Source organism: Mus caroli, chromosome 11 (genome assembly GCF_900094665.2).
Source record: "Mus caroli chromosome 11, CAROLI_EIJ_v1.1, whole genome shotgun sequence".
Lineage (NCBI taxonomy): Eukaryota > Metazoa > Chordata > Mammalia > Rodentia > Muridae > Mus > Mus caroli.
In genome coordinates, this window is record NC_034580.1 from 65,184,474 (window position 1) to 65,210,937 (window position 26,464).

At 47.4% G+C, this 26,464-nt stretch overlaps 1 protein-coding gene and 1 pseudogene across 4 annotated transcripts; both read left to right on the forward strand.

Moving 5' to 3' along the window:
* Nucleotides 1-8,480: 8,480 nt before the first annotated feature.
* On the forward strand, nt 8,481-8,904 carry LOC115032336 (annotated as a pseudogene).
* A 5,552-nt stretch (nt 8,905-14,456) lies between these two features.
* On the forward strand, nt 14,457-22,750 carry Arrb2 (arrestin beta 2). Of its 4 annotated transcripts, none has more exons than XM_029484057.1 (16): nt 14,457-14,624; nt 17,434-17,464; nt 18,051-18,111; nt 18,220-18,264; nt 18,449-18,645; nt 18,756-18,815; nt 19,198-19,265; nt 19,489-19,627; nt 19,853-19,937; nt 20,227-20,299; nt 20,553-20,690; nt 21,364-21,447; nt 21,554-21,633; nt 21,711-21,798; nt 22,056-22,167; nt 22,651-22,750. In XM_029484057.1, the coding sequence occupies exons 1-15, from the start codon at nt 14,602-14,604 to the stop codon at nt 22,147-22,149; spliced, it is 1,266 nt and encodes a 421-aa protein (XP_029339917.1). In that variant the 5' UTR covers nt 14,457-14,601; the 3' UTR covers nt 22,150-22,167; nt 22,651-22,750. The 4 variants fall into 4 exon arrangements, with proteins under 4 accessions (XP_029339917.1, XP_021031122.1, XP_029339916.1 ...); XM_021175463.2 differs by having other exon boundaries at nt 21,744-21,798; nt 22,651-22,718; XM_029484056.1 differs by lacking the exon at nt 22,651-22,750 and having other exon boundaries at nt 22,056-22,568.
* The last annotated feature ends 3,714 nt before the right edge of the window (nt 22,751-26,464 follow it).

Genomic DNA, 26,464 nt, shown 5'->3' on the forward strand with positions numbered 1-26,464 from the left:
TCTTCTTCTTCTTCTTCTTCTTCTTCTTCTTCTTCTTCTTCTTCTTCTTCTTCTTCTCCCTCTTCTTCCTCTTCTTCTTCCTCTTCTTCTTCTTCATCATTGTCATCGTCATTTCTAGGGAGTTGACAGGTCAGGAACATGGGATACAGATACTGAGGGATCGAGACATGCTGATAAAAATGAGGAATGTTCGTATCTTTTCTAGAAATGGGCAGAGATCTTCCAGGAACTCAGTGCTCCCTCTTGTTGACGCTTTTAGAGTCTGGTGTTTTCATTTGTGATGTCTGGTAGTTACCTTTAACCTTTGAAGGAGAGAGAGACAGGCTGAGGAGGCCTAGGTCAGGTTAACCCTGACTTAGAGTTTGGGACCAAACATTTCTCAAATGATCAGTATGTTTACATAAGCAGACTCTCACCCACTGGCTGGGCCAGCCGATGAGACAGAACACACTGAGGGCTGCGTGTTTCATCCCATTTAGCTGCTTTTGCTTGCGGGCCCAAGTGAACATTTGGTATTTTCAGCACAAACAGCCTTGAGTTGTTGAAAGGTAACCTAGGCAACTGTTATCATCTCCATCCACACATCAGAGGTGTTATCAAAAGCAATGTTAGTGGGAGACTAAGGATGTTTTGGTCCATCTTTGTGACCTATAAAACTCGTGATTTTTAAATCAGTTAAGAGTACATGAAGTCATTAGGTTTATTTAGGTTTTCTCCCTCAGTGACAATGTGGGAAGTCATTCTGTTACATGTTGCAAGGGTGCTCTGCCAAATGGCTTTTATTTTATTAAAGCAATTTAAAAGATTTATTTATTTTTAATATTTTCATGTTTCTTAACATTTATTTATTTTAATGTTTTCTTTTTATTCTCAAAACTAGTCCCCTCTGTGTAAAATTCAGTATGTGTGCATGAGGTGGGGAGGTACGCACACGTGTGAGTGACGGTGCTGCTGGCGTTTAGAAGAGATGTTGGATCTCCGGAGCTGGAGTTACAAGCAGTTACAAGCTGTCCATAGGTGTTGGAACCGAAACTCTGATCCCCTGCTAGAGGAGTGTGTTCATCAGCTGAAACATCTCTGCAGCCTCTAAACTCAGCCATTGCGGAGTAAGGTGCTGAGAACAAGGCACGTTTTACCTCCTACAGATTATGGAGTTTAGCCACAGGTGCTTGGATGAGATTTTTTTTTTCCATCTCTAACAATTTTTTTCTTCATCTTGTTCATTCCTCCTTTCTTTCTTTCTTTCTTTCTTTCTTTCTTTCTTTCTTTCTTTCTTTCTTTCTTCATTTCTTTCTTTTTTTTTTTTTTTCAGACAGGGTTTCTCTGTGCCATCCAGGCTGTCCTGGAACTCACTCTGTAGACCAGGCTGGCCTTGAACTCAGAAATCCGCCTGCCTCTGCCTCCCAAGTCATTCCTCATTTCTAAACATTTGAGGTTTATTACAATTCAGGTAGCCATCTTGGATCCAACCAGTTTTAGCTGGTTTAGTCACATGGGCCTTCTGGTCCATCTTCATCCTGTCCTTGGAAATAAGAAGACTCAGGGGATTAAATAGTAATTCAGGCTAAGTTCACTTGGACTATATGGCAGTTACAAATTGTTCCTCTCTTTACTCTTCATTCTTGAGAGGGGTTGAAGGGTGAAGGTTGGTGTGTTCTATAACATCTTCAAGCTCGATTTGAGAATCTGTAAAGTGCCTGATGGAAGAATGACATTTTTTTTCCTATTTAAGTATCTCTGGTTATCATATATACACCATACATACATACATACATACATACATACATACATACATACATGCAAGATTGCCAGAGAATGATACCCCAGACTCAAATAGTATGCAAAAGCAAAGAGCATTTATTCAGCTGAATTTCCTGCATGCAGGGGTCTCCTCACTTGGAAATGGGGACCCCTGGTGGAATCACAGGCCCACCTTTTATTGTCAGCTAGGGGGATTCAAGGGAGTCCTTTTACCTTGCTTGATTAGCTGTCTCTAGGAGTCTGACAAGTTCTACAATTGGTTGGCTCTGGAGACCTCCTGGGGGGGGGTCACTTATTTATTCATTCTGGCTACTGACTCCTACTTCAGGCCGGATGACAAGGTGTCCTCAGATTGGCTGCCCACGGCTTTGGTTGGCTGCCCACGGGTTCCTGGATCTCAGTTTTTGTTTCTGGGAAACAGAAACTTAGGGCCTAGTCTCCCAAACTGTCATTCTGCAGACTGTCATGGAGTCAGCCTGCCTCTGAGCTTAGTCCTCTCAGACAGACACATAGATGCATAGATATCACCTGGTATCTTTTTATAGTCCCTGAATGGTTGGAATTTTTGTAACTTTCTGGTCTCCAACCTTTTATGCATGAAAGAAGGCAGTTGAGGTTACTCTGCCTTTATGGGGACAGGAGCAAGATCACCACAGAGGTCACAAAAGGCAGAAACCGGGTGATGACTGCTGTCTTAGTAACTTTCCTATGCTGAGATAAGATACCATGACCAAGAAGTTATTGGAAGCTGATAATTTCAGAGAGACCATGGCCACCATGATGGAGCACACAGCAGTAAACAAGCAAGCATGCCTTTGGTACAGGAGCTGAGAATTGACATCTGAGACACAATCCCAAGGGAAAAAAAAAAAAGAGTTAACTGGGAACAGCATGAGATTTTTTAAAACTCAGAGCCCACCTCCAGTAACACACCCCCTCCAGCAAGGTCCCACTCCTAATCCTTCCCAAAGAGTTCCAACAACTGCAACTGGGGCATTCAGATTGGTGAGCCGAGGGGGCCATTCTCACCCAAACCACCACATCTGGTGACGCCCTCTCAGCTGTGTCCTGAGCATGAGTAGCTGGACTTGGATCTACATTTTTTTTCTTATATGATTTTACTGATGTTGACATTACAATAACAGGATGTGTTGGGTGTCTGTCAATGTGCCTAGGCAATTAAAACACGTCTTAGATGAAACAATGTCAGATACTTAATAAGCCTAAAGTTAAAAATCTATAACAGATGTGATAGTAGACACACGTAACCCCAGCTTTCAGAGGGTTGAGGTAAGACGGTAGCAAATTTGAGGTCAGTCTGGGATACAAAGCAAATCACACTATAAACTGTAAGAATGAAAAAGATGGTCAAGACCAGAAAGCATCTAATAAGATAAATCATGGAAAAGACTTCTCTTTCTTGTAAATGGCCCCACAGGTATGGACCACTGGGAAGGACAACATATTTGGAATCTGTAAAATAACATCATATAGTTTATACCTATAGGGAGGGCTCTACTGAGCTGTGAGTGATGTCTGCCGTGCAGTTACTTGGTAGAAGTAACGTGGCGGTCTCTTTTTCTGGATTATCCCATGGTGTCTTTCATCCCTAAAACTGTTCCCATCTGAATAAAATTCAAGATGTAGACTTTAGCATGTCTGTTGAATCAGGCTCAAACTGGCCAGTAGAAACTTCTGATCTGGGCAGCCTCTTTCATAACAGTTATTATTAGGCACTCCCGGAAACTCTTCCTCCATAACTCCTCATTTATTCTTTGGTAATCCTGAAAACATGTACCTTTTCTCTCTCCCCATGTTTTTGAGAGAGCATCTTTAAATCGTGATCAAAAGTCCTGGTGATGAGTTTGATTGCCTTCCACTGGGAGGATGAACTTGTCCCAGATGTCAATCTAATCTGGACCCAAGTTAGAGAGGATCTGATTGATCATTGGGAGTTGGGGTCAAAACTCTTTTAGCCATATTTGAACAACAAATTGGTTTAGGAAGAGTGGCTCACAGGTTAAGCTTAGCTGGAATCCACTGTTAGGGCTCAACTTATCTGTTCCATATTCCGTGAGCACACCTTAAGACATTGGGCCACATTGCTCTATTAGGGGGTGTACTTCTATGAAATTTCCAGAACAACAGTTCCAAGTTTCAAACACAAACTACAAAGCAAAACAAAATAAGTCTTCAAAACTAGGTGTGATGGTTTGTAGATGCTCAGCTCAGGGAGTGGCACTATTAGAAGGTGTGGCCGGCCCTGCTGGAGTAGATGTGTCACTGTGGGTCTGGGCTATAAGACCCTCATCCTAGCTACCCAGAAGTGAGTATTCTGCTAGCAGCCTTCAGATGAAGATGTAGAACTCTCAGCTCTTCCTGAACCGTGCCTGCCTGGATGCTGCCATGTTCCTGCCTTGATGATTATGGACTGAACCACTGAACCTATAAGCCAACCTCAATTAAATGTTGTCCTTATAAGAGTTGCCTTGGTCATGGTGTTTGTTCTCAGCAGTAAAGCCCTACCTAAGACACTAGGAGATACAGAATTTTGGATACTAACATAGAAAGTATGGAATTCTAGAGTATGAGAGTCTTTAGAACAAGATGATGAGGACAATGACAACACATTGTCTGATGTCAATCTTCCTAGATGAGTGTGGTGGTTTGAATATGCTTGTCCTATGGGAAGTGTTACTATTAGGAGTTGTGGCCTTGTTGGAGTGGGTGTGGTCTTATTTAAGGAAGTCACTGTGGGAGTGGGCTTTGAGGGCCCATGCTTAAGCTCCACTCAAGGCAGCAAAGACCCTCCTCCTGGCTCCCTGCAGAAGACAGTCTCCCGGTTGCCTTTGGATTGAGATATAGAGCTGTTGCTCCTCCAGCACAATGTCTGCCTGCACACTGCCATGCTTCCCACCACGGTGATAATGAACTGAACCTCTGAAACTGTAAGTCAGCCCCAGTTAGATATTTTCCTTTTACAAAAGTTCCCTTGGTCATGGTGTCTCTTCACAGCAGTGAAACCGTAACTAAGACAATGAGAATGTGCCTTTCATGAGAAGACTTCATATTTCTACTGAAGAACAGTGTCCTTGTCTAAGGAATAAGAAGCCAGTCTATCAAGCAGAGGGGAATCTAATTTGCATACATTATGACTGCCTTTAATTTGTTGTTGTCGCAATCAATATTGTATCATTGTTATATTTTTGTCAAGTTGGAACTGCTCTGTTAATGGGATCCCTGCTGCTAGGGGCCAACTTTATTGGATTTTCTATTTGAAAATACTTTTAAATAGTGTCTTTCTAAAGAGCTTTTTGTTCCCTTCTTTTACCATATGATTGTAACTAGCTTAGGTACCTTTCAGTACTACCAGTTGTTAATTAGTTTTGTTAGCATCATAATTTAAAGAACTATAAGCCACAACAACTGGCATAAAAAATAATTAAAATAATTAAAATTCTACCTTACTAAAATATTCCCCATTTTTGTGGGGAAAGGCCAAGTATATTATGTTGATTTTGAGGCTTTAAACAGTAGTAATTGTCTGTGCCATTATGTGCTGAAGAATAAATATGATTTAAAATTATTTAAGTGGTACAGACAGAGCGCATTTACAAAATAAACACTCTATGGTTGTATATTAAAAAATAAGTCCAAATTTGATAATCAGAAGGAAAACCAATTTGTCTGTTAAATAAGTTTAGTTTTATCAAATACTTGTACTTATTAGGGCTGGAGAGAGGCTCCAGTGCATGAGAGCCTCTGCGACTCTTGAGGAGGGCCTGGGTCAGTTCCCAGCAGGTACATGGCAGCTCATAACTGCCTGTGACTACTGTTCCGGGGGCGGGGGCCATCACTCTTCTGACTCCTCAGCACTGCACGCACTTGGTGGGCACAAGACATGCAAGGACACACATATACTCATAAAGTAAAATAAATAAATACTTTTTAAGATTTATTTATTATTTATATGTAAATACACTGTAGCTGTCTTCAGACACACCAGTAGGAGTGTCAGGTGTCATTATGGAGGGTTGTAAGCCACCATGTGGTTGCTGGGATTTGAACTCAGGACCTTCGGAAGAACAGGCAGTGCTCTTAACCACTGAGCCATCTCTCCAGCCCCCAAATAAATACTTTTTAAAAGAAAAGCAAACAGGTAGCAAGTGAAAGGTTTCCTAAAAACCAACCAAACAAACAAACAAAAAACCAACCAACCAAACAAACAAAAAAACATTAGATTCTTTTCATTAATCCAGTTGCAAATGCTTTAGAAAATAGCCAAAACTATATGCGACAAATATGCGGAACAGCCTTGCATTAGAATGAAGAGGCAAAGGAATCAGAAGTTCAAAACCATCCTTGGCTACACACTAAGTTTAAGAACATTGACTAGCCAAGTGTGTTGGCACACGCCTTTAATCCCAGCACTCGGGAGGCAGAGGCAGGCAGATTTCTGAGTTCGAGGCCAAGCCTGGTCTACAAAGTGAGTTCCAGGACAGCCAGGGCTACACAGAGAAACCCTGTCTCGAAAAACAAAACAAAACAAAGCAGAACATTGACTAAATGACATCAAGTCTAAAACCAAAAGCAAACAAACCAAAGACCCACTTTTTGTGAAATTTGGCTCTCACAAGCCTTCGTGGCAACTTGCACCACTACAAAAGCTGGCCAGCAGAGAGGAGCTTCCGGATGCAGCTGATGTCTCCATGGGCTGCATCCAAAGCGTGTGGTATCTTCAACATTAGAGTCTTACAGTCTAGTTCTGAGAGAAATCCAAGAGCAACAGTAATGACCCGTGCTGTTTGGGGAGTGGGGACTCTGGGCATTTCCTAGCCAACCACTCACAGAGGGCTCTCCATACCCAATATTAGGGTTTTCATTTAGTAACTTAGGACTTCGGGGATCAGCATTATCCACTCTTCAGGGTTCCTCCACTCAAACTCTTTTTTTTAGCTCTACATTTTTATTAGCTTATGATGTAGTAGGTTCCCATGTGGCTTCTGATACATTCTTCGCTTTGGTTAACCTTGTGCTCCACACTCCCCTTCTCTGATCCCCACTTAAATCTTCCATTCCCAGTACCCACTCCCTTTCATTTCACATGTGTTCTGCTATTCCCACCTTTCCTTAAAATAGCTCCACCCACTTCAGAAGGACACTTCTTTGCACTGTGGCAGTGTACTAAACAGACTCATTGAGCAGCCAAGCTCCGGAGACTGCCTATTGCTAGGGCATAGTGAACCAACACTCGGCATAGACAGAGGAAAATGCTCCACCCTCTGTGCCAGCAAACTCAGCAAACCAGGCAGAAGCATCACTTTTCCTCTTGTTGGTGCTCCATCCTTTGTAGTTGTAAACAGATGCTTTTCCATGTCTTCCAAGGAAAAGTTACACAACCTGCTTGTCTCTCACCCTCTGAGACTCAGTAACGTGGAAGAAGAGGGTCAGAAAGGATGTAAGAGCTGGAGGAAGGGGCGCACGCTGTGTCACAATTCCCTTCATACTGAAACACTCCATCCTGGAGAGAGCTCATTAAGACTCTGGAAATGGGGGCTGGAGAGATGGCTCAGTGGTTAAGAGCACTGGCTGTTCTTCCAGAGGTCCTGAATTCAATTCCCACCTCATAACCATCTGTAATGGGATCCAATGTCCTCTTCTTCTGTGTTTGAAGACAGCTACAGTGTACTCATAGAAATAAAATAAAATAATTCTAAAAACAAAAAACAAAAAAGACTCTGGAAATGGCCAGCCATGGTGATGCATGCTTTTAATCCCAGCCCTCCAGAGGCAGAGGTAAAGAGGCAGGAGGATCTCTGTGAGTTCCAGGCCAACCTGGTTTACATAGTGGTTTACAAACCAGCCAGGGCTATACAACTGTTGCCTGTCTGTGGAATATGGTCTTCTAGCTGGGCTGCCTTGTCTGGCCTCAGTTGGAGAAGACACATATAGCCTTGCAGAGACTTAATGTGCCAGGGTGGGGGGATATGTTTTCTCATAATGCAGCTGCCATTGGGTCACCCCTGCTCTTGTAAGTAAACCCAATAAAGTCACCAGTTCACAGAGCAAGATCTGGGGGGTGGAGTTGGGGGGGGGAATTTGTTACTTTGGTCTGTTGGTGGTGAGCTCTCTGGAGTGAATACATATGTGCTCATATCTCCCCAGGAGAAGTAACACTCGATCACTGTCTATCACCGTGTCTAAAACTCAATGCAAAATGGAACTTGGAGTCTGTTTTGTTTTGTTTTTTTATTTTGTTGTTGTTGTTGTTGTTGTTTTTGGGTTTTGGTTGTTTGGTTTTTTTGAGACAGGGTTTCTCTGTGTAGCCCTGGCTGTCCTGGAACTCACTTTGTAGACCAGGCTGGCCTTGAACTCAGAAATCTCCCTGCCTCTGCCTGCAGTTTGTGCTCATTTAGTAATTTCAAGACTAAAAGGTCCAAAAAAAAAGAAAAAAGAAGGAAAGACATACTTATGTTTGGCCAGGCGGTGGTGGCGCACACCATTAATCTTAGCACTTGGGAGGCAGAGGCAGGCAGATCTCTGAGTCTGAGGCCAGCTTGGTCTACAGAGTTCCAAGATAGTCAAGACTACACAGAGAAACCTTGTCTTGAAGAAAAACAAAAATATTGGAAATAAGATGGCCACCCATGTGCCTAGAAACAGATTTTAGAGGCAGTTTCTGTTCACAGTATCTTTTTTCAAATCACTTAGTAAGGATCATGGCAGCTGCAGTATGGTGGGCAACACCAAACAGGACAGGAAGCGTTTCTTTCCAATCCAAAATGGAGGTCTATCTAATGTTTTTCATAAATCTATGTATTCTTCTCCTTCAGATGACTACAGTTGAAAGGCAGAGCTTGCTTCAACTTCTGACAGTGGGACAATAGTGTGCTGTCACCCTACTGTGGACATCCTGTATGAACACACCAAACCTATCCCTCAACCAGATCGTTTGCATAATAATGAAGAAACACACAGGAACAAGTGCTGAAAACCAAATTAGAAGAACAGCTTGAGCAAGGTCCCGTGATAGAATGACTCAGCAAGGTGTTCTTCACTATAAAGCATCACTGGTACCCACATGGCCAGTACCACAGACATCCTAAGAACCTGAATCCTCCCAAAGACAGGGAGCGCTCGTGATTCTCTGAGCATCAAGGGAATTTTGTTTTGGGTCTTATTTGCCAGCTGAGAAAATGCAAATGGTATATTCATTAAGATGTTATAAGGGAAGAAAAATAAAAATACCCTTTCATAGAAAAAAACCCTCAAATATTAAATATAAAATAAAACAAAGCATTCAGTCAATGATAGGCAAATAAAATCAGCATGCAGTTCTCCAAAGAAGAAATACAAATAGTCAACAAATATTTAGCATCCTTATCCTTCAGGTAAATGCAAATTAAAACCTCGTTGAGGAACTAAAGAACTAGCCACTGAAAAGCTGCTCATGCATAGTGAGGATGTGAGTTCAATACCCGCATAAAAGCCAGGGACCTTGGCAGGTGCTTGAAAGCCTTGGAAGGCAGAGATGGTGGATCCCCGAGGCTGGCTGGCCAGCAGCTGAGACCAATCAGGGAGCCCCAAGTTTTAGTTAGAGACCCTATCTCAAAAAACAAGACTTCTAGGGAATGAGATCTGAGGTTGACCTCTGGCTTACACACACACACACACACACACACACACACACACACACACACACACACAGAGAGCATTGTGTGTTGGAGTATTGAGATTCCATCTTACCCTTCTCAAAAGGGCTGTCATCAAGAAAGGACATGGCAGCAAACTGGGTAGGTTGCAGAAGAAATGAGACATTTGCATGGTGGTGGTGGTGGTGGTGGTGTATAAATTGTGTAGCCCCTTAGGAAATCCACATGGAGTTTTCTCAAAAAACTAAAACTACAACTCTTGTATCTGTTGTATGATCCAATCGTACCACTTCTGGGCTAAGGTCACATCCAACAGAGATACTGGCACATCCACATTTATTGTAGTAGTATTCACAGTGGATATTCACAGTAGCCAACATGTGGAACCAACCTATTGTGGTTTATGCAGCTGTAAAGAACAATGAAACTATGTAATTTGCAGGAAACTATATCAAACTGGATATGAACATATTGAGCAGGGGTTCTCAATCTTCCTAATGCTTCAACAAATACAGAAATGCATTGCCTCGTGTTGAGGCGACCTCAACCACAAAATTTCTTCCTTCCTCCCCCCCCCTCTTTCTATGTATATGAGTGCTCTGTTTTTCATGCACGCCAGAAGAGGGAATCAGATTCCATTACAGATGACTGTGAGCCACCATGAGTTACTGGGAACTGAACCTCTGGAAGAGCAGCCTGTGCTCTTAACCACTGAACCATCTCTCCTGCCCCATAAAATTTTCACTGCTACTTCATAACTTTTGCTTTGCTATTGTTATGAATCATAATGTAAATATCTGATATTTAATATATCTGATATATGACTGCTGTGAAAGGGTTGTTTGACCCCCAAACAGGTTGGGACCCACAGATTGAAAACCACCAATATTGAGTGAAATAAGCCAGACGCAGGAAGACAAATATATTTTCTCTCATAGTCAGTGTATGTATTATATATGTGTATGTATGTATGTACATATATATACATATATATGTATGTGAATATGTGTATGTGTGAGTGTATGTATGTGTGAATGCATGTGTATGTATGTAATGACATGGAAGTAAAGGGAGAACTGTATGTTGAAAGACATGTAAAGGGAGGGGAGAGTGGGGAAAAGAGGGTGATAGGAAGAAAGACAAATATTGCAGATTGTCTCCCATATGCAGTATCTAGACTTAACAATATGGATATATAAACTATGAAACCAGGAGGCAGAGTATGGGGAGGGGAGGGGGCCAGAGGGACGAGGAACAGAAGGACAAGGGGGAGTGCTGAACAGTGAAAGTACCAGAATGGAACAGCCTTTTCTTTCTGAATCTTATTAGGGATTATTCATTAAGGTTAAATTATTCATTTCATATGAAGTTAATTATTCATTAAGGTTAAATCTCTAGGAGTGAGGGTGTTCTAGTTAGAGGGCACAAACGCCCATGAAGCCTCCTCCAACCTCCTCGTGAGTCACCGGCTCAGGTTCTTTGGGAAGATCGCTGCTTCCTTCCAGGTTCATATCTAAGGGTACTGCTTTGTCCCCAAAGGCCTGGGATGAGGAAAGTCTCTCCCACCCAGAACATGAAAATCATGAGTGCCACAAAGCTGAAGAGCTGCTTACTCGTGACATTCCAAGAAACAGGTGTAGGGGACATGTCCACACGATTCCTCATCTACTAGGTCCCAGTGCGTGAATCCATCACAGTTCAACCTCAGGTCTGAGAGGTCCCGTTCATGCCATGGATCCCTGTCATGTTGTTTGTGATCAGGGCGCTTCAGAGAGTCACCATACCCTGCCATCATTCCCGTGCAGCTTGTCCTAGTCTTCCATGTGCATATTATACTTCTTGGGGTCTTGGCCTGTTCTTCTGGGGCCCTAGGATACGACCATGACAGCATGTCCTGGGTTATGTGGGACACTTTCCAGGCTACCAGCAGCACCTCACCCTTTGCAGCCACCAGATTCCCATGGCTGCAGTCCAGGCCAAAGCCATCTTCACCTTCTCTGGAAAAACATCATTTTCTCTCATACCTTTAAAATTAAAGAATATAGCGAGGCAGTGGTGGTGCATACCTTTGATTCCAGCACTCTGAAGACAGTGGCAGGTAAATCTCTGAGTTCAAGGCCAGCCTGGTCTACAGGGTGAGTTCCAGGACAGTCAACAACAACAACAATATGGCGTTTAATCTCAGTTGTCAACTTGATGAGATCTACTCATCTGAGAAGTGATCTACAATCATATCTACTATTATCTGCCTATGCAAGAATAGTTGTATTAGGTTGAATGAGGTGTGAAGCCTCCTCCACCATGGGTGGCATCATTCCCTGAACTAGGACCGGAACTTTATTTTTTTAAGTAGCACTTGTATTAATTGTGTGTTTGTGTAACAGGGGCATTCAAGCCATGGCATTTGTGTGGCTGTCAGAGACCAACTTGTGTGTGAGGGTGGGGGTGGGGGTGGGGATTGGTTCTCTCCTCCACCATGTAAATCCTGGGGATTGAACACAAGCAGGTCATTAGAGTTAACATTAAGTGCGTTTACCCACTAAGCTAGACAGATTGCATGCTGTACTGACCGCTGTCTTTCTCCTTGCTGTAGACAAAAAGCTCATTATTTTATTGATATTGTTGTTGGTTATATTTTGTTGGTGTGTGTGTGTGTATGTGTGTGTGTGTGTGTACTTGAGACAACGTCTCAATTAGCCCAAACTAATTCAAACTTGATATGTGGCTGAGTATGACCTTGGCTTTTTAATCCCCCACTCACTACCACACCCAGTTTTGCCAGAGATCCAATATGAGGTTTTTGTTTTTATTTTTAATTTTATGTGCACTGGTGTTTCCCCTGCATGTGTGTCTGGGTGAGGGTGTCAGATGTTGGAGTTACAGACAGCTGTGAGCTATGGGTACTAGGAATTGAATCTGGCTCCTCTGGAAGAGTATTCAGTGCTCTTAATCACTGAGCCATCTCTCTAGCTTCCCACAAGGGTTTTATGATTGCTAGGCGAGCACCCTGACAACTAAACTACGACCCTTGCCCCCAAATTCCACTTTAGCTATAGACTGCCTTACCTCTGATCATGATCTTTAGCAAGGGTCAAATCTGAATAAAAGCCATTCATGAGTCAAAAAGCTTACTGTTAAAAACTCGAGTATATTTAAGCTGACTGTGTTGCTTCAGGAGGCAGAGGCAGGGGGACCCCTGTGAGTTCCAGGCCACCCAGGGCTATAGAGTGAGACCTGGTCTCAAAGAATCAAATTGGGGCTGGAGAGATGGCTCAGTGGTTAAGAGCACTTTTTGTTCTCGCAGAGGATCTGGGTTCACTTTCTAGCACCCACATGGAGGTTTATAACTGCCTGTAACTCTAGTTCCAGGGGATCTGATACCTCCATAGGCACTGTGCACACAAATGGTGATGCCCATGCGTACATGCAGGCCAGCACTCAGACACATAAAGTGTAACACATTGTAACAATGAAAGTGCAGACTTAAAAGGTGGCGATAGAACGGGGGAGGGGTAAGCAGGTGTTAAACAAGGTCTATGTTTGAAAATTAAAGATGATCTGAGATTTTTTTCTCGTGTACATTGTTTTTCAAATGGAAAAGTGGAGAGAGAGGCATGAAGGTATTCCACTGGGGGGAGAAATAGGGAAGAGTAGAAGGAATAGACCGAAGAGGAGAAAAACCTGTCTCTGTCAGTCACCCTTTTCACCCTCTGCCAAACCCAGTCAATGTTGCCCCAGCAACGAACCTCTAATATGGCCCCTCTGTTCCCCCTCCACTCCCTGTTCATCGTTTTCCCTTGGCTAGCTTATCTTCTAGCGGTCTCGCTATGCTCCATGTTACCGGAAAAGAGAAATCCCATCTCGACATTCCTCTGGTGAAAAACAAAATCCAATCAAATCACTGCTGGGCTGGGATTAAAGACAGAGCTTAGTGGCGAGTCCTTACAAGCATGCGTGAGGCCTTAGCAGAAAATTACATTACATTAAATTAGATAAACACTACAGATCCTCAGGCTCTTTCTTTCACCTGCTATACAAAGCCTTCCACAGTCTCTTCCTTCCACAGTCTGCAGCTGCCTCCTGCCATCTAACCCACAAGCACTCTAGAACAGGGCGTGCTTTGCCTGACTCGTCTATAAAGGATGTCCTTTCCCCACTTCTGCCCATCCTTCAGAATGTCTGTCCTCAAATTTCCCATCCTATGGAGTGAGTGACTGCACTCCCTCCTCCCCCACGCTGGCCAAGCAAAAGCTTTTGGGCTTTTAGTTGCTTGATGTTCTGAGTCATACCTCTATTATAGCATTCCTGGGAGCATAATATAATACCTGTTCCTTATGTCTCAAGGATCCCAGGAAAGTTAGGCCATGATAATTCATGTTTGGTCCCGATGGCTTGGCACAGTGACTAACACGAAATGGAGAGGGAGGGAAGGATGAAGAAAATAAGAGATGGATGGAGTGGGTGAATGATAGCTAGGATAGACGGTAGAGATGACAAGGTCTGAAAAATGTTTTAATGTTTGACCCTGCAAAAAAAAAAAATCAAAGACGATACACCAGGGGGAGCTGAAGACCACAAGAACGCGGGAAAGGCAGGCCAAACAAGGCTGCAAGCTCAGGGATGAGCAGCACTTCCCGAAGCAAGCATCATCACGCAACTGATATGGTGCACCCACGTGGGCAGCCCTTGGCCCTCAGAACCAGACAGCACTTGAGCTCATTCCCACCGCCCCCTCGATCCCGTCCCTCCTCCACTACAGAGAAAGCAAACAAAGGGGAGGGATCCCTGCAAGGCTATGGATACCAACGGCCAATCAGCTGCTTCTAATCTCCTCGAAGGCGGCCGCCTGCTTTTAAAGGGGCCCAATCTAGTTCTAAAAGCTTGAGGAGGGGCGGGGAGATCGGGAGCAGGGACGGCGCGGGGAGGCTTCCCCGAGTGAAACGGAGGGCGGAGGCGTGGGGCGGAGCCAGCTCGAGGAGGGCGGGCTGCGCCGCGGCGCGCGGGATCCGGCTGACGCAGCTGGCCCCGGCTCCCCGAGACCCAGACCGCGAGGGGAGGGGAAGGAGGAGAAAGAGTGAGGACGCGCGTGCGCAGTGGCGCGGGGAGGAGCGGGGACCTGGCAGCGGGAGAGGAGGCTGCGAGCGAGCCGCGAACCCGGCGGGCGGAGGGCGGCGAGCGCGCGCGCACCATGGGAGAAAAACCCGGGACCAGGTAAGGGAGGTGGGGCCGTGCCGCCGGGCATGGGCGGCTGCTCGTGGGGTGTGCCAGGTTGATCCACAGACAAGGACACCGGGGAAGAAACCCCGGGGCCGGACGCCTGGGTCCCTAGAGGGTAGCGGTCCGGGGCCGCAAGCCTTGGTCCTTGAGGATATTGGAGTGGAGGGTGCGTGCTAGGGCTCCTGCAAAAAGCAAGACCTGATAGGGATCGGGAAACCCACGCCTGGGTTCTCGCAGAGATGTAGGAGTCGGACTACTGGGTTCTCTGTGCAGGCTGTGATGCAGGGGCGGAGGAAGGAGGAGCAGGTGGCCGGCCCCGAGGGGTTGTGTGCTGGGAGACTGGATGCTGGGAAGGGATTCCCCTAGACTCGTGCCCAACCAATGGAAAGCCTCCTGCCCAATACCCCACAGTCTGATTGCTCCCACCTGTCCCAAGGGCCGGATAGCTCTGCTACCAAACTTCTGCCTTCTAGGTTGCTAGGAGCAACAGCTTCTTCTTGAGAGAGAAGAGTGTGTAGGGACCCTCGCTGAAATTGGACTGTATTCCTGTCCTGGGCCGGGGGGGGGGGGGGGGGGGGGGTTCGGGGGGGAGAGGTAGTATCTCCCCTGGACACACATCCTCTCCCCGGATGTTCTCTGTGCAATCGAGGCTCCTTCCTTCCACTGATACCAGAGTTCTCTTTTTTGGTCTATAGCAAAATCCACTTCCTGTTGTGACCCAACACCCCCAAGAGGACATGGGGTGAATGCCTGAGTTCCAAAGGAACAAGAGCTAAAGAATAGGTAGGGGCTATGTGCCTCAAGCCGGAGAGGACCAAGAATAAGGGCCTGATTATGAGCAGTGACTTCTGCAAAACATGGGATCAACCCCACCACTCCCACTGCCCTTAGAGTATGAGAACATAGGCATCTCAGCGTTAAGAAGACCAATATCTGAGAGAGATGTTCACAGGGAAGACTGACCTCCTGGATTTGAGGTTAAACACCCCAGAGAAAGGGGAAGTCACTGACTTGGGGGGAGGCCCCCAAATTTCCGTTGTGTACTTCAGGGAGGGGATAGATGGTCCAGAGAAAGACTGCTGACTTGGCATAATTCCCTACCATCTCATCAAATTCTGGGCCACAGGAAATGGAGAGAATGGCAGGAAGTGCTAAGAGGCATCTGCTTTAGCTGCCCCCCCCCCCAAAGCTGGGTACCTCCCTGGTCATTCCCTTACTCTGCCTCTTTGGCCAGCCCCAGTATGTGCCCACTGCCCACTCCCTAACCAGGCAAGAGGTGGCTGGGGAAGATGTAGAGGGCAGATGCTCTGTAGTTACCCCAGGGCAATTGCCCGAGACACACTGATTATGGCTGTCACAGGCTCTGTTGGGGCTCCCATTGGGGGAAAATACAGGGCAGGAAGAAACCAGAGGTAGAAGAGCGAGCCAGCGTAGGTGATGTCTGAGCTGTCGGCCCTAATTGGGACAGAAATTAGAGTGGTTATTCTAACTGCCCCAGTGTCCCAATGTGCCTTTATTACTTGGGGATACTTAGGGGCACCCTATGTATATGCCATGTGACCCTAAGTATGACCCTGTGATGTATGGACAGCTTGGCTTTTGGAGAAGAAGAGACAAGTGGTTTTCTGAGCAGACGCTTACACGGTGCTTGAAGGGAGGATAGAACACGGGGCATTATTCAGTCTGTTACCTGGGGACCTTTTCCAGGAATTGCCCCTGGGGCAGCATGCCTCACGGTGGGCAGAATGACACTTGGAAGAATAAGCCACCGAGTAGCCAGAGCCCTGGGGTCACTAGACAGTTCCCTAGTGCTCCCAGCAGCGGGTGGAGTCTAGGCTTAGGTTGTTGCAGTACCTGTGTAAAAAAATCCCCTTTGACTTGACAAACTGTGACAGGCGAGCGCCACGATTTAGTGGTTGAGAACAGAGTCTTGAAACCAGGGTGCCTTCCTTAAGTTTATATCCGAGTGCCACCCTGTACATTCTCTGCGACCTTTGACAGAATTCTTGTTCGATGTAAAACAGGGATCTTTCAGTCTCGGTCGTTGGGCTATAAGAGCAATAGATGCAGTTGGAACAGAACAGCCCCCTGTACCATGTTAGCCTGCATCATCATCTTTGCCATAGGATGCTACTGTGTTGGGACCACAGTGGATTTTTTTTTTTTAAGCTGCTGAGGCTGTTGGAGGTTCACAAAATAGTCAGACTTGGGCAAAAACCATCTGAGGGGCAGAGACAAGGCTCTGCTCCGGGAGTCACTGTATGGGTCCCTGAAGCTAGAGGTCAGTTGAAAAGTTCATCTGAGTGTGATGGTTTGTGCCTTTCATCCTCACACCAAGGAGGCAGGGACAAATGGATCTGAGTTGGGGCCAGCCTGGTCTATATGTCAAGATCCACGCTAGCCAGAGTTACATACGAAGGCCAAGGTCAAAAAAGGGGGGATGGGGAGGGGTGTTAGGTGTGACCCAGACAGTGTGTAGCCATCCAGTTCACTCTCAGTTTTGGAGAGGGTCCCCTGAGGAGGAGAGCCTGAGTAGTTCCTGGGGTAGCCAATGGCCATTACTGTAAGAGGAGGAGTGAGTTAGGTAGCATCGAACAGCAAAGGAGCAAAGGCTCGCCCTGACAGTTGGCTTCGAGGGGCTGCCATGTGGGAAATACTGGGACTTTATAAAAAAGCAGTGGGAAGGGTAGGGCAGGGATCCAGGGTGAATTCCCCTTCTCAGGCTGGGGAGGGATAAGTCCTGGCGTGGTGGTCCCTGCCCAGCCTAAGGGAGGCAGTGGGGTCTTCCTTTCTGTTTTGTTAGGGTCTTCAAGAAGTCGAGCCCTAACTGCAAGGTGAGTCCCCCTCGATGCTTACCCTTTGATCCTCCCCGGGCCCGATCAAAGCCCTCGATGATCCCCAAGCCTTTGCTCCCCACTTCCTGTGACAGCTAAAAGCAGACTTCCTTCCCTCCTTAAGCCCCTTGCCGCAGTCTGAAGAAGCCACAGGGCTGGGTGGGGTCTGGGTTCCTAAGCAAGCTTGTAACTCTCTTAGAAACCAACCCAGGGGGCCTGGGCTAGGAATAGTTAATAGTTTCCAAGGCTGTGGGCTGTTTATCTCAGAGCCCTTTGTGGGGACAGCTGCTACCTGCCTGGTCTGGCTAAGTGTTCCCTGAAGACATAGAAACACACATAAATACACACTTACATATACCTACCCTCCGTGGGTGGGCAGAGGTGTGGAAAGCAGGTAAAAGCTTAAACGAAAGTTTTACTAAGTAGTCTGGAAAACTCTACCCATCTCACCTTCCAGTCATACTGGGAGACACTCCTTCCTAAAAACCCACCCAAGGGGAGCCCAGAACAGGGCAGCCACCTTTGAGAACTCTGGTGGCTTGCCACCATCCTCCCCAATTTTCCCTGTGACCCTTGACCTCCTCAGCTCACCGTGTACTTGGGCAAGCGCGACTTTGTAGATCACCTGGACAAAGTGGACCCTGTGGGTAAGTTTGCCTAGATGGCGTCAACACATTCCCCCTGCAAGAGGGGAGGTGATTCCTGGGTCTGGGAGTGGCCCCCTTCAGAAAACGACTCCATCTCTCTTTTCCTAGATGGCGTGGTGCTTGTGGATCCTGACTACTTGAAGGACCGAAAAGGTACTGCACGTATGCTGGAGGGGAGAGGACAACATTAGATGGGCTGACATTGATAAGAGAGGAAAGGAAGGCAGCATCAGAGGCAGGGAGTAGGATTCCGGGAAGTCTGTTATGCCGAGGAAGGATGTGGGTGCGTGAAGAAAGGGGCTTCTCCTAATCGCCCTGACTCACCCTTACTTGTCAGTGTTCGTGACCCTCACCTGTGCCTTCCGCTATGGCCGAGAAGACCTGGATGTACTGGGCCTGTCTTTCCGCAAAGATCTGTTCATCGCCACCTACCAGGCCTTCCCCCCCATGCCCAACCCACCTCGGCCCCCCACCCGCCTACAGGACCGACTGCTGAAGAAGTTGGGCCAACACGCCCACCCCTTCTTTTTCACAGTGAGGATGCTCTCCATTTCCCGCAGGGCATGGGGTCTGGGGCTGTTTGGGATTGACATGGGATGAGGCACCTGTTACCAGTTGAAGCGCCTCCTTTTCCTCTGCCACAGATTCCCCAGAATTTGCCTTGCTCCGTCACACTGCAGCCAGGACCAGAGGACACAGGGAAGGTACGGGAGGGACGACTCTCACAATATGTGAATAGAACCAGGCTCAGCTAGATACACAAAGCACAGCTGAGCTGGAGGGTGAAGTGTAGGGGGCTCCTGAGGACAGGGCGGTATCCCCAGGGATGTGTGTGGTCACTAAATCTGTTCTCTGACCTGCATGTACCTGGCTGGGTATGGGGTCTTCTCCGTGCACTGCCATGAGCCAGCCTCTGCCAGATGCCAGGCTAGAGAGAGAGAGACAGTAGGGCAAAAGAGTTCCTCTGTTTCCATGATGAGGCAAAAATCCACACCAACAGGAATGAAGCAAGGAGGAAGGAGGGGGTGTGTTGGATGTGGTACCGGGAGCCTCGGGTAAGAGGTGGCCTTTCCTCCTCTTTCCAAGGCTTGTGGAGTAGACTTTGAGATTCGAGCTTTCTGTGCCAAATCAATAGAAGAAAAAAGCCACAAAAGGTAAGAGGAACAGCTCTCTCACTCACACTCTCTCTGTGTCTCTCTGTCTCTGTCTGTCTGTCTCTCTCTCTCTCTCTCTCTCTCTCTCTCTCTCTCTCTCTCTCTGGTTTAACGGCTCCCACCCAGCCTCACAGCGCCCCAGACCCCAGTGGGTGGTAGGAATCTGAATTGGCTTGTGGTATCTTGAATCTAAGTCTTTCCCCTCCTCCAACACCTGACTCAGGAACTCTGTGCGGCTTATCATCAGAAAGGTACAGTTTGCTCCTGAGACACCCGGTCCCCAGCCCTCAGCTGAAACCACACGCCACTTCCTCATGTCTGACCGGAGGTCCCTCCACCTAGAGGCTTCCCTGGACAAAGAGGTGAGGTGTGAGAGGGTGACAAAGATGTCACAAAGCAGGCCAGACTCCTGGGGGGAGGGGTGAAGCCACAGGCAAGATGGTAATTTGGGAAGATTTTTGGGTTTTTTTTCTTAAGGCTATTGCCTTACTTGGGTAGAGGTACTGTAGGTAGGAGTTGGGGGTGGAGCAGGCCAGCAGGGTCAGTAAAAAACAGGTACAAGCAATGCAGTCTCTTCTCTTCAAAAGCTGTACTACCACGGGGAGCCCCTTAATGTCAACGTCCATGTCACCAATAATTCTGCCAAGACCGTCAAGAAGATCAGAGTGTCTGGTAGGAGGTGGGGGTGGGCATGGGGATAGGGAAGGAAGTCCCTACTTAGAAAGGCTGCTGCTGCCATGTCAGCCCAGGCCGTGTCGCAGTGTGGGAAACCTACCAGGCCATAAAGAATTGAGTCTTCCAGAAGAGATACATGGCCCTAGTGTTTAATATAGGAGGTCTGTTGGCCAGGGGTGGAAGGTGGAGGTGTGCTGCCCCCAGTGGGGTTTCCACTATGTGGTCGGGGGTTGTGGTGCAGAATTGTCTGTGTCACCCAAAGCCACTTGGTCCCCTGCTCCCACAGTGAGACAGTACGCCGACATTTGCCTCTTCAGCACCGCGCAGTACAAGTGTCCCGTGGCTCAGCTAGAACAAGAGTGAGTAAGGGTCAGAGGTGGAACCCAAGCACCAGTCTTCAGAACCCATCTCACTTCTAAGGGTGTCTCTATAGCCAGGGGGCTCCAAGCTGTTAACTCTCTCAAACAGGTTGAACCAGAACTTACCCCCTCCTAATCTGTGCCCAAATGGACAGTGAGGGAGGAGAGACTGCCTGAGGGTGGTAAGATGAGACTCCCCTAGCCCAGGCTCTCCAACAATCTTGTTCCCACCCCCCTCACCCCACCCCCCCAGTGACCAGGTGTCTCCTAGTTCCACGTTCTGCAAGGTGTACACCATCACCCCGCTGCTCAGTGACAACCGAGAGAAGCGTGGCCTTGCCTTGGATGGGCAGCTCAAACATGAAGACACCAACCTGGCTTCCAGCACCATGTGAGAGGGGGGAGGGGGGTGGGGGACAGGGGACAGGCTTCCGCTGAGAGCAGGCCTCGTGCCAGGCTCTGTGCTGGGTGCCAGGAAGGTATCAGTGAACAGAAATGACAAAAACTTCTCACATTCTAAGGGAGGGAAGACAGACAATCAGATAAGTGGTAAACTAGATAGGGTGTTAGGAACAAGTGTTAAACAGAGCGGTATAGAGAGAGATAGAGTACAGCAGAGAAAGTAGAGGAAGGGGTGGGGTGTGCTGATTTTAAGTGAAGGACCCAGAGGAAGGAGGCATTGTGGATGGCTCCAGGCAGAGAGACCTGCAAACTAAAGGACAGGTGGGATGGTCCCCAGTGTGCATGAGAAATTGTGATGTGTCACTATGGTCTTGGGCATGTGTAGCCCTGGAAAGGCCAGAGCTTCACCCAGTGTTGCCTCTGCACCGGGTACACATGACACCACCTCACAGGCCCACACGGCGAGAAGAGACACAAAGAGAACTAGGTAAAGGGGGCTGCACGTGCTATGCTGCAGACCAAAGCACCCCTGTGAGCGGCAGAGATGAGGCCCCAGGAGATTCTGCATCCAGGATGCCATGAGCCTGTACGGCCATGGCTGCATAGCTGGTGCCGCAGGAGCCCTGGATCCCTGACCTCAGCTTTCCTCCTCCCAAATGCAGTGTGAAGGAAGGAGCCAACAAGGAGGTGCTGGGGATCCTGGTATCCTACAGGGTCAAGGTGAAGCTGGTGGTGTCTCGAGGCGGGTGAGTACAGGGTGGGGGTGGGGGAATGTGCAGGGTCACCGGGTTCTCTGTAGACCCATGGGTTGTGGTAGTTATCCTCTTCACACAGCTCCTCTCCCTCCCCCAGAGACGTCTCCGTGGAGCTACCTTTCGTCCTAATGCACCCCAAGCCCCATGACCACATCACCCTTCCCAGACCCCAGTCAGGTGAGTACCACCCACACCCTGAGCCCCCGCAGAGAGGAGCTGAGCCAGGGTCAGTGGAGAAGTGATGGTCCTTTCAGTGCCCATCCACCCACCCCTTCTCTGCCCTTCAGCCCCCCGGGAAACAGACGTTCCTGTGGATACCAACCTCATCGAATTCGACACCAAGTAAGAAACAGCCCCTGCCTTCTTCATTGATCCTCTAGGAAAGAGATTCCCATGCCATTCAGATCACCCTCCTACCTTGTGGGTCGTCTCCTCCTGCTTGTAGAGGCTGTGGCTACTGCCCTGGGTCTCCTGTGAACCCCTCTGGGTCTTTTACCCCTCAAGTGCTTGACTCTAGGATGGGGTGGGAGGAAGGCAGAGTGGGAGGCCCAAGGAAGGGTCGGAAGCTTTGATTACATCTCCTCCTCACTATCACCAAGCTATGCCACGGACGATGACATCGTGTTTGAGGACTTTGCCCGGCTCCGGCTGAAGGGAATGAAGGATGATGACTGTGATGACCAGTTCTGCTAGGAGGAGGGGCTGGGAGAGGTAGGGGCGGGCAGGACTCAGGTCCCACGGCCCTCGAGGGTGGGAGGGTCCCAGCCTCTCCTCCTTCCCCGTCTGTCCGTCTGTCCACCCGAGATACACACTGGACCCATCACTTGTTGAAAGTGGGCATTAATCTTCTGACTTCAGCTCGCTGCCCGGGCCCCGCTCCCTAGGGCGGCAAGCTGTGTACACACCTAAAGTTTTGGGAAGGGAACAGTGAACGCAAGGAGTGAATGTAGAGAAAAGGTGTAGAAAGAACGCCCATGTTTGGCCTCACACCAACTCGCCCCCCAGTCACCACTTCTGCCTCCCAACCCTTGAAGATGAGACTTTGGGGAGGGGTGAGCAAGGCCATTTCTTTGTTTCTGAGCATAGGGAAGAAATAAACCTTTTAATCGGCATGAATGTGCATGTGTTCTGTCAGCGGAGTTTTTAAGGGGTGTCCAGTGTACCCATCCATGATGCTTTTTTCTACATCTGCAGGGTACCTTACATGGGTTATCAATAAATGTTTGCTGGATGACTGTGCTATGCCAGTGTTCCAAGGTAAATATTGAAACTTGGCTTGGTCTGTGCACACTCGCGATCGAGGCTGGTAAAGCCACAAGGTAAACTTAGTCTTTTACAGGGGAAATAACAACTAACTTCCCTGAAGACTAAGATGCTCCTGGACTGGGCAGGGCAGGGCAGGCTCCTCCACTGCGAGGGCCAAAGGCAGGCTGAGGGGAAAGGAGTTAGCAACCCTCAACAGACATTTCTCATCATCCAGGGCAACTCCTGGGGGTAACCTTGGTCTTAGTTTGGGTTGCTATGGCTGTGATGACGTACCATGACCGAAGCAGCTTGGGGAGGAAAGGGTTAATTTGGCTTCCACTTCTATATCATAGCTCATCAGTGAAAGATGTCAGGACAGGAACTCAAACAAGTCAGGAACCTAGAGGCAGGAGCTGATGGAGAGGCCATGGAGAAGTGCTGCCGCTATCTTCAGCTCCATGACCTGTTCTGCCTGCTATCTTACAGAACCCAGGACTACCTGCCCACGGGTGACATCATCCACAATGGGCTGGCCTTCTTACATCAGTCACTTAAGAAAAATCCCCGCAGGCCTGCCTGTATAGTCTGATTTTTTTTTTTTTTCCACATCCCACATCTCCTCCCCACCTAACCTCTAAACTCCCTGAGGCCTCCAGTCTCTGGAGGGTTAGGTGCATCATCTCTGAATGAACACAGACCTGGAAGTCCTCTACTGTATATGTATTGGGAGCCTCGTATCAGCTGGTGTTTGCTGCCTGTTTGGTGGTCCAGTGTTTGAGAGATCTCGGGGGTCCAGATTAATTGAGACTGCTGGTCCTCCTACAGGGTCGCCCTCCTCCTCAATCAAGATTCCCTCCTCTAGTTTGTGTTAAGTTGACATAAAAGTAGCCAGCACACCTTTCTAAAGGCCCCATCCCATGTACAATCTTGACCTACGTCCCTACCACAGGCCAAGCATGATAAAGGGATACACAAGCATTATGTCATTCCCTGGTTGCACTGTGTCCCAGGGAGAACGGGAACTGAGAATACGTGACATGGACATCTAGGTTGGGGTTGGGGGTGCTTTCTCTAGTGAACTGAAAACAAGGTAGGGGGTGTACAAGGATAAACCTTCAGGACCAAGGCAAAGCTACAGTGTGAAGGCTGGAAGGTGTCGTGTATAGACTCAGACCAGAGCCTGGAGTAAGGAGTCACAAGAAGTAAGGGAGGTTCCTGTGAGGCAAATGGAAGCAGCTTGCATGGACCTTGGCCTATGTTAAAGCTCATGAAATGGTAATTATATCATCATTTATCCATAGGCTTTAGGTGTAACCCAAATGCCAGTGACCTTGCTCACCACATCACAGGCCATCTCCCCTACCCATGCTGGCTGTCACACAAAGGGCCTAACCCCTTTTAAGTCTTTGCTTCCAGCCTCTCTGACTCCCGTGACCCTGCACCTTGACCTCTAAGGCCATGAATCTAACTTCACCAGAAGAAAGTTTTTATGTTTTCAGTGCTGCTTAGGGAGATAATCCAGGCACGTGGGTTAAAAACACCCGAACTGTGTAAAATAATAAACGGTGAGAAGCCATTTCTCTCCGTCCTCTTCCCTGCCCCGATTTCCCTTTTCTACCAGCCTCTGCCATCACCACCCAGTGCCTTGTTTATTCAAAGACTGTTCTTCATATTGAGTCGCAGGTACGCAAGCCTTATGTTCATGTGGTCTCATCTGAAGCACAGAGGGCAGCAAACTATGACCCCGTGTACATCTTGAGGCTCTCACCTGGAAGAGCCCTCTGAAGCCCTGCTCCCTCCCATCCACCCTGTGCTTGTAAGGAACAGCTCTGTTAGTTAACTAGCTACCATTCCCGATTACTGGTTCCCTAATGGACATTCTGACCGTCTGCTTTCTTTCTTTCTTTCTTTCTTTCTTTCTTTCTTTCTTTCTTTCTTTCTTTCTTTCTTTCTTTCTTTCTTTCTCTATCTATTTATCTATTTATTAGTTTAGACAGTTTTATAATAGTCATCCCTAAAGATTCATCCTTTCGAATGTGTGGTACTTACTGCAGGACAGACTCCTGTAAGGAGGCTTGCAGCTAAGAGCATGGACTGCTCTTGCAGAGGAGCCAAGCTTGGTTCCCAATACTCCTGGCAGGCAGCTCACAGTAGACTAACTCCAGCTTCGGGATCTGATGCTCTCTCTGGCCTCCAGAGCACTTGCATTCATATGCACATAACCCTCACATAGACACACACACACAATTAAAAATTAAACATTTTTAAAGGGTTGCTAGGTCCGACAGAGGTCTTTTTTTTTTTTAATTTTGATTCATTTATTTTCTTTTTATGAGTATACTGTCGCTATCTTCAGACACCAGAAGAAGACATTGGATCCCACGACAGATGGTCATGAGCCACCATGTGGTTGCTGGGAATTGAACTCAGGACCTCTGGAAGAGCAGTCAGTGCTCTTAACCGCTGAGCCATCTCTCCAGCCCCTCTCATTCCCTTTTTATTTAAAGCACTCAATGTGGCTTTATTTGATATCTCCACGTTGTTGGACAGCTTTTACCTTTTATGTAGTTCCAAAACACGTTTGTTATTTATTATCGATAATGCTACACCTTTATGTGGAGGTAGACTTTAAACCCTTTCCTGACTGGCGTCTTAGTGTGCTCTGTCTCCAAGCCTTTCACCCGTCCCTTTGCTCTTGGCCAGACACTTCATTTTCCTTCAACTATACACATGTGCCTACCAGCCACGGTCTCCTCAATGGACTGTTTCTCCTCTTTGCACAGTTTCACCCTCACCCCTGGATCTGTCCAGCCACCCCCACTCTGCTCTCACACCAAGCCGAGTGGCTGGTCAGGGTACGCTGCCAAAGAGCAAATCACCTGACCGTGCTTATTTGCTTGTTCAACAAATATATTTGAACAAATCCTAGGTCCTGACACTGTGCTGAGCCCCGAGTAGAGATCTAAGACCACTAAAAACATACTGGTCTCTGACCTAGGCTGGGCCTTAAGTGCCTAAGAACACCCTGTCACCCAGTCACCCCATCTCCTGCTCCCGTATTACCATTTTTACACCTGCCTCATGGTGAGTGACGGTTTCCCCTTCCCCAAGATTAGGCAAAAAGGAATGACTGACTTCAACATCCCACCTCCTACTCCCACAAGCTGATCTAGACACCAACTTAACCACTGAGCCACCTCTCCAGCCCCTAAATTTTACCTTTTATTCAAAGTAATAAATACAGATAATTTAGAGATAGAGAGTTTGCCTAACACAGATAAGACCCTGAGTTTATCCACAAGAGTCTATGGTGCTGTAATATTCTTTTCTGTGTCTGGCGCTGATGTAAGTTTGGGTTTGGTTTGGTTTTGTTGTTGGGTTTTTGTTTGCTTGGTTGGTTGGTTTTTGTTTGTTTGTTTGTTTTGCTTGATTTGTGGTTTTTTGAGATAGTCGCATTACACAGTCCTGGCTGTCCTGGAACTCACTACGTAGACCTGACTAACCTCAAACTCAATATCTGCCTGCTCTGCTTCTTCCTGAGTGCTCGGATGAAAGATGTGTACCACCATGTCTGGCAGCTGTAAGAGTCTTAACAACAACAACCAAAAATAAATAAATAAAATAAGGCAGGCCCCTGATTTCTTTCTCCTCAGAGGGAACTCTCCTAGCCTCTTTTAAATGTTTCTGAAGGCATTACGACCCACTCACCCCATCCCTATCTCAGAACAGACTAGTTTTGTTCCTTTTTTTTTTTTTTTTTTTT

What these genes read in the sequence shown, in the direction of transcription:
- Arrb2 (XM_029484057.1), top strand. Translation starts at nt 14,602, where the DNA reads ATGGGAGAAAAACCCGGGACCAG. An exon ending in AGGCTTCCCTGGACAAAGAG is followed by an intron (nt 19,628 to 19,852) that starts GTGAGGTGTGAG and finishes TCTCTTCAAAAG; the next exon opens with CTGTACTACCACGGGGAGCC. An exon ending in GTGGCTCAGCTAGAACAAGA is followed by an intron (nt 20,300 to 20,552) that starts GTGAGTAAGGGT and finishes CCACCCCCCCAG; the next exon opens with TGACCAGGTGTCTCCTAGTT.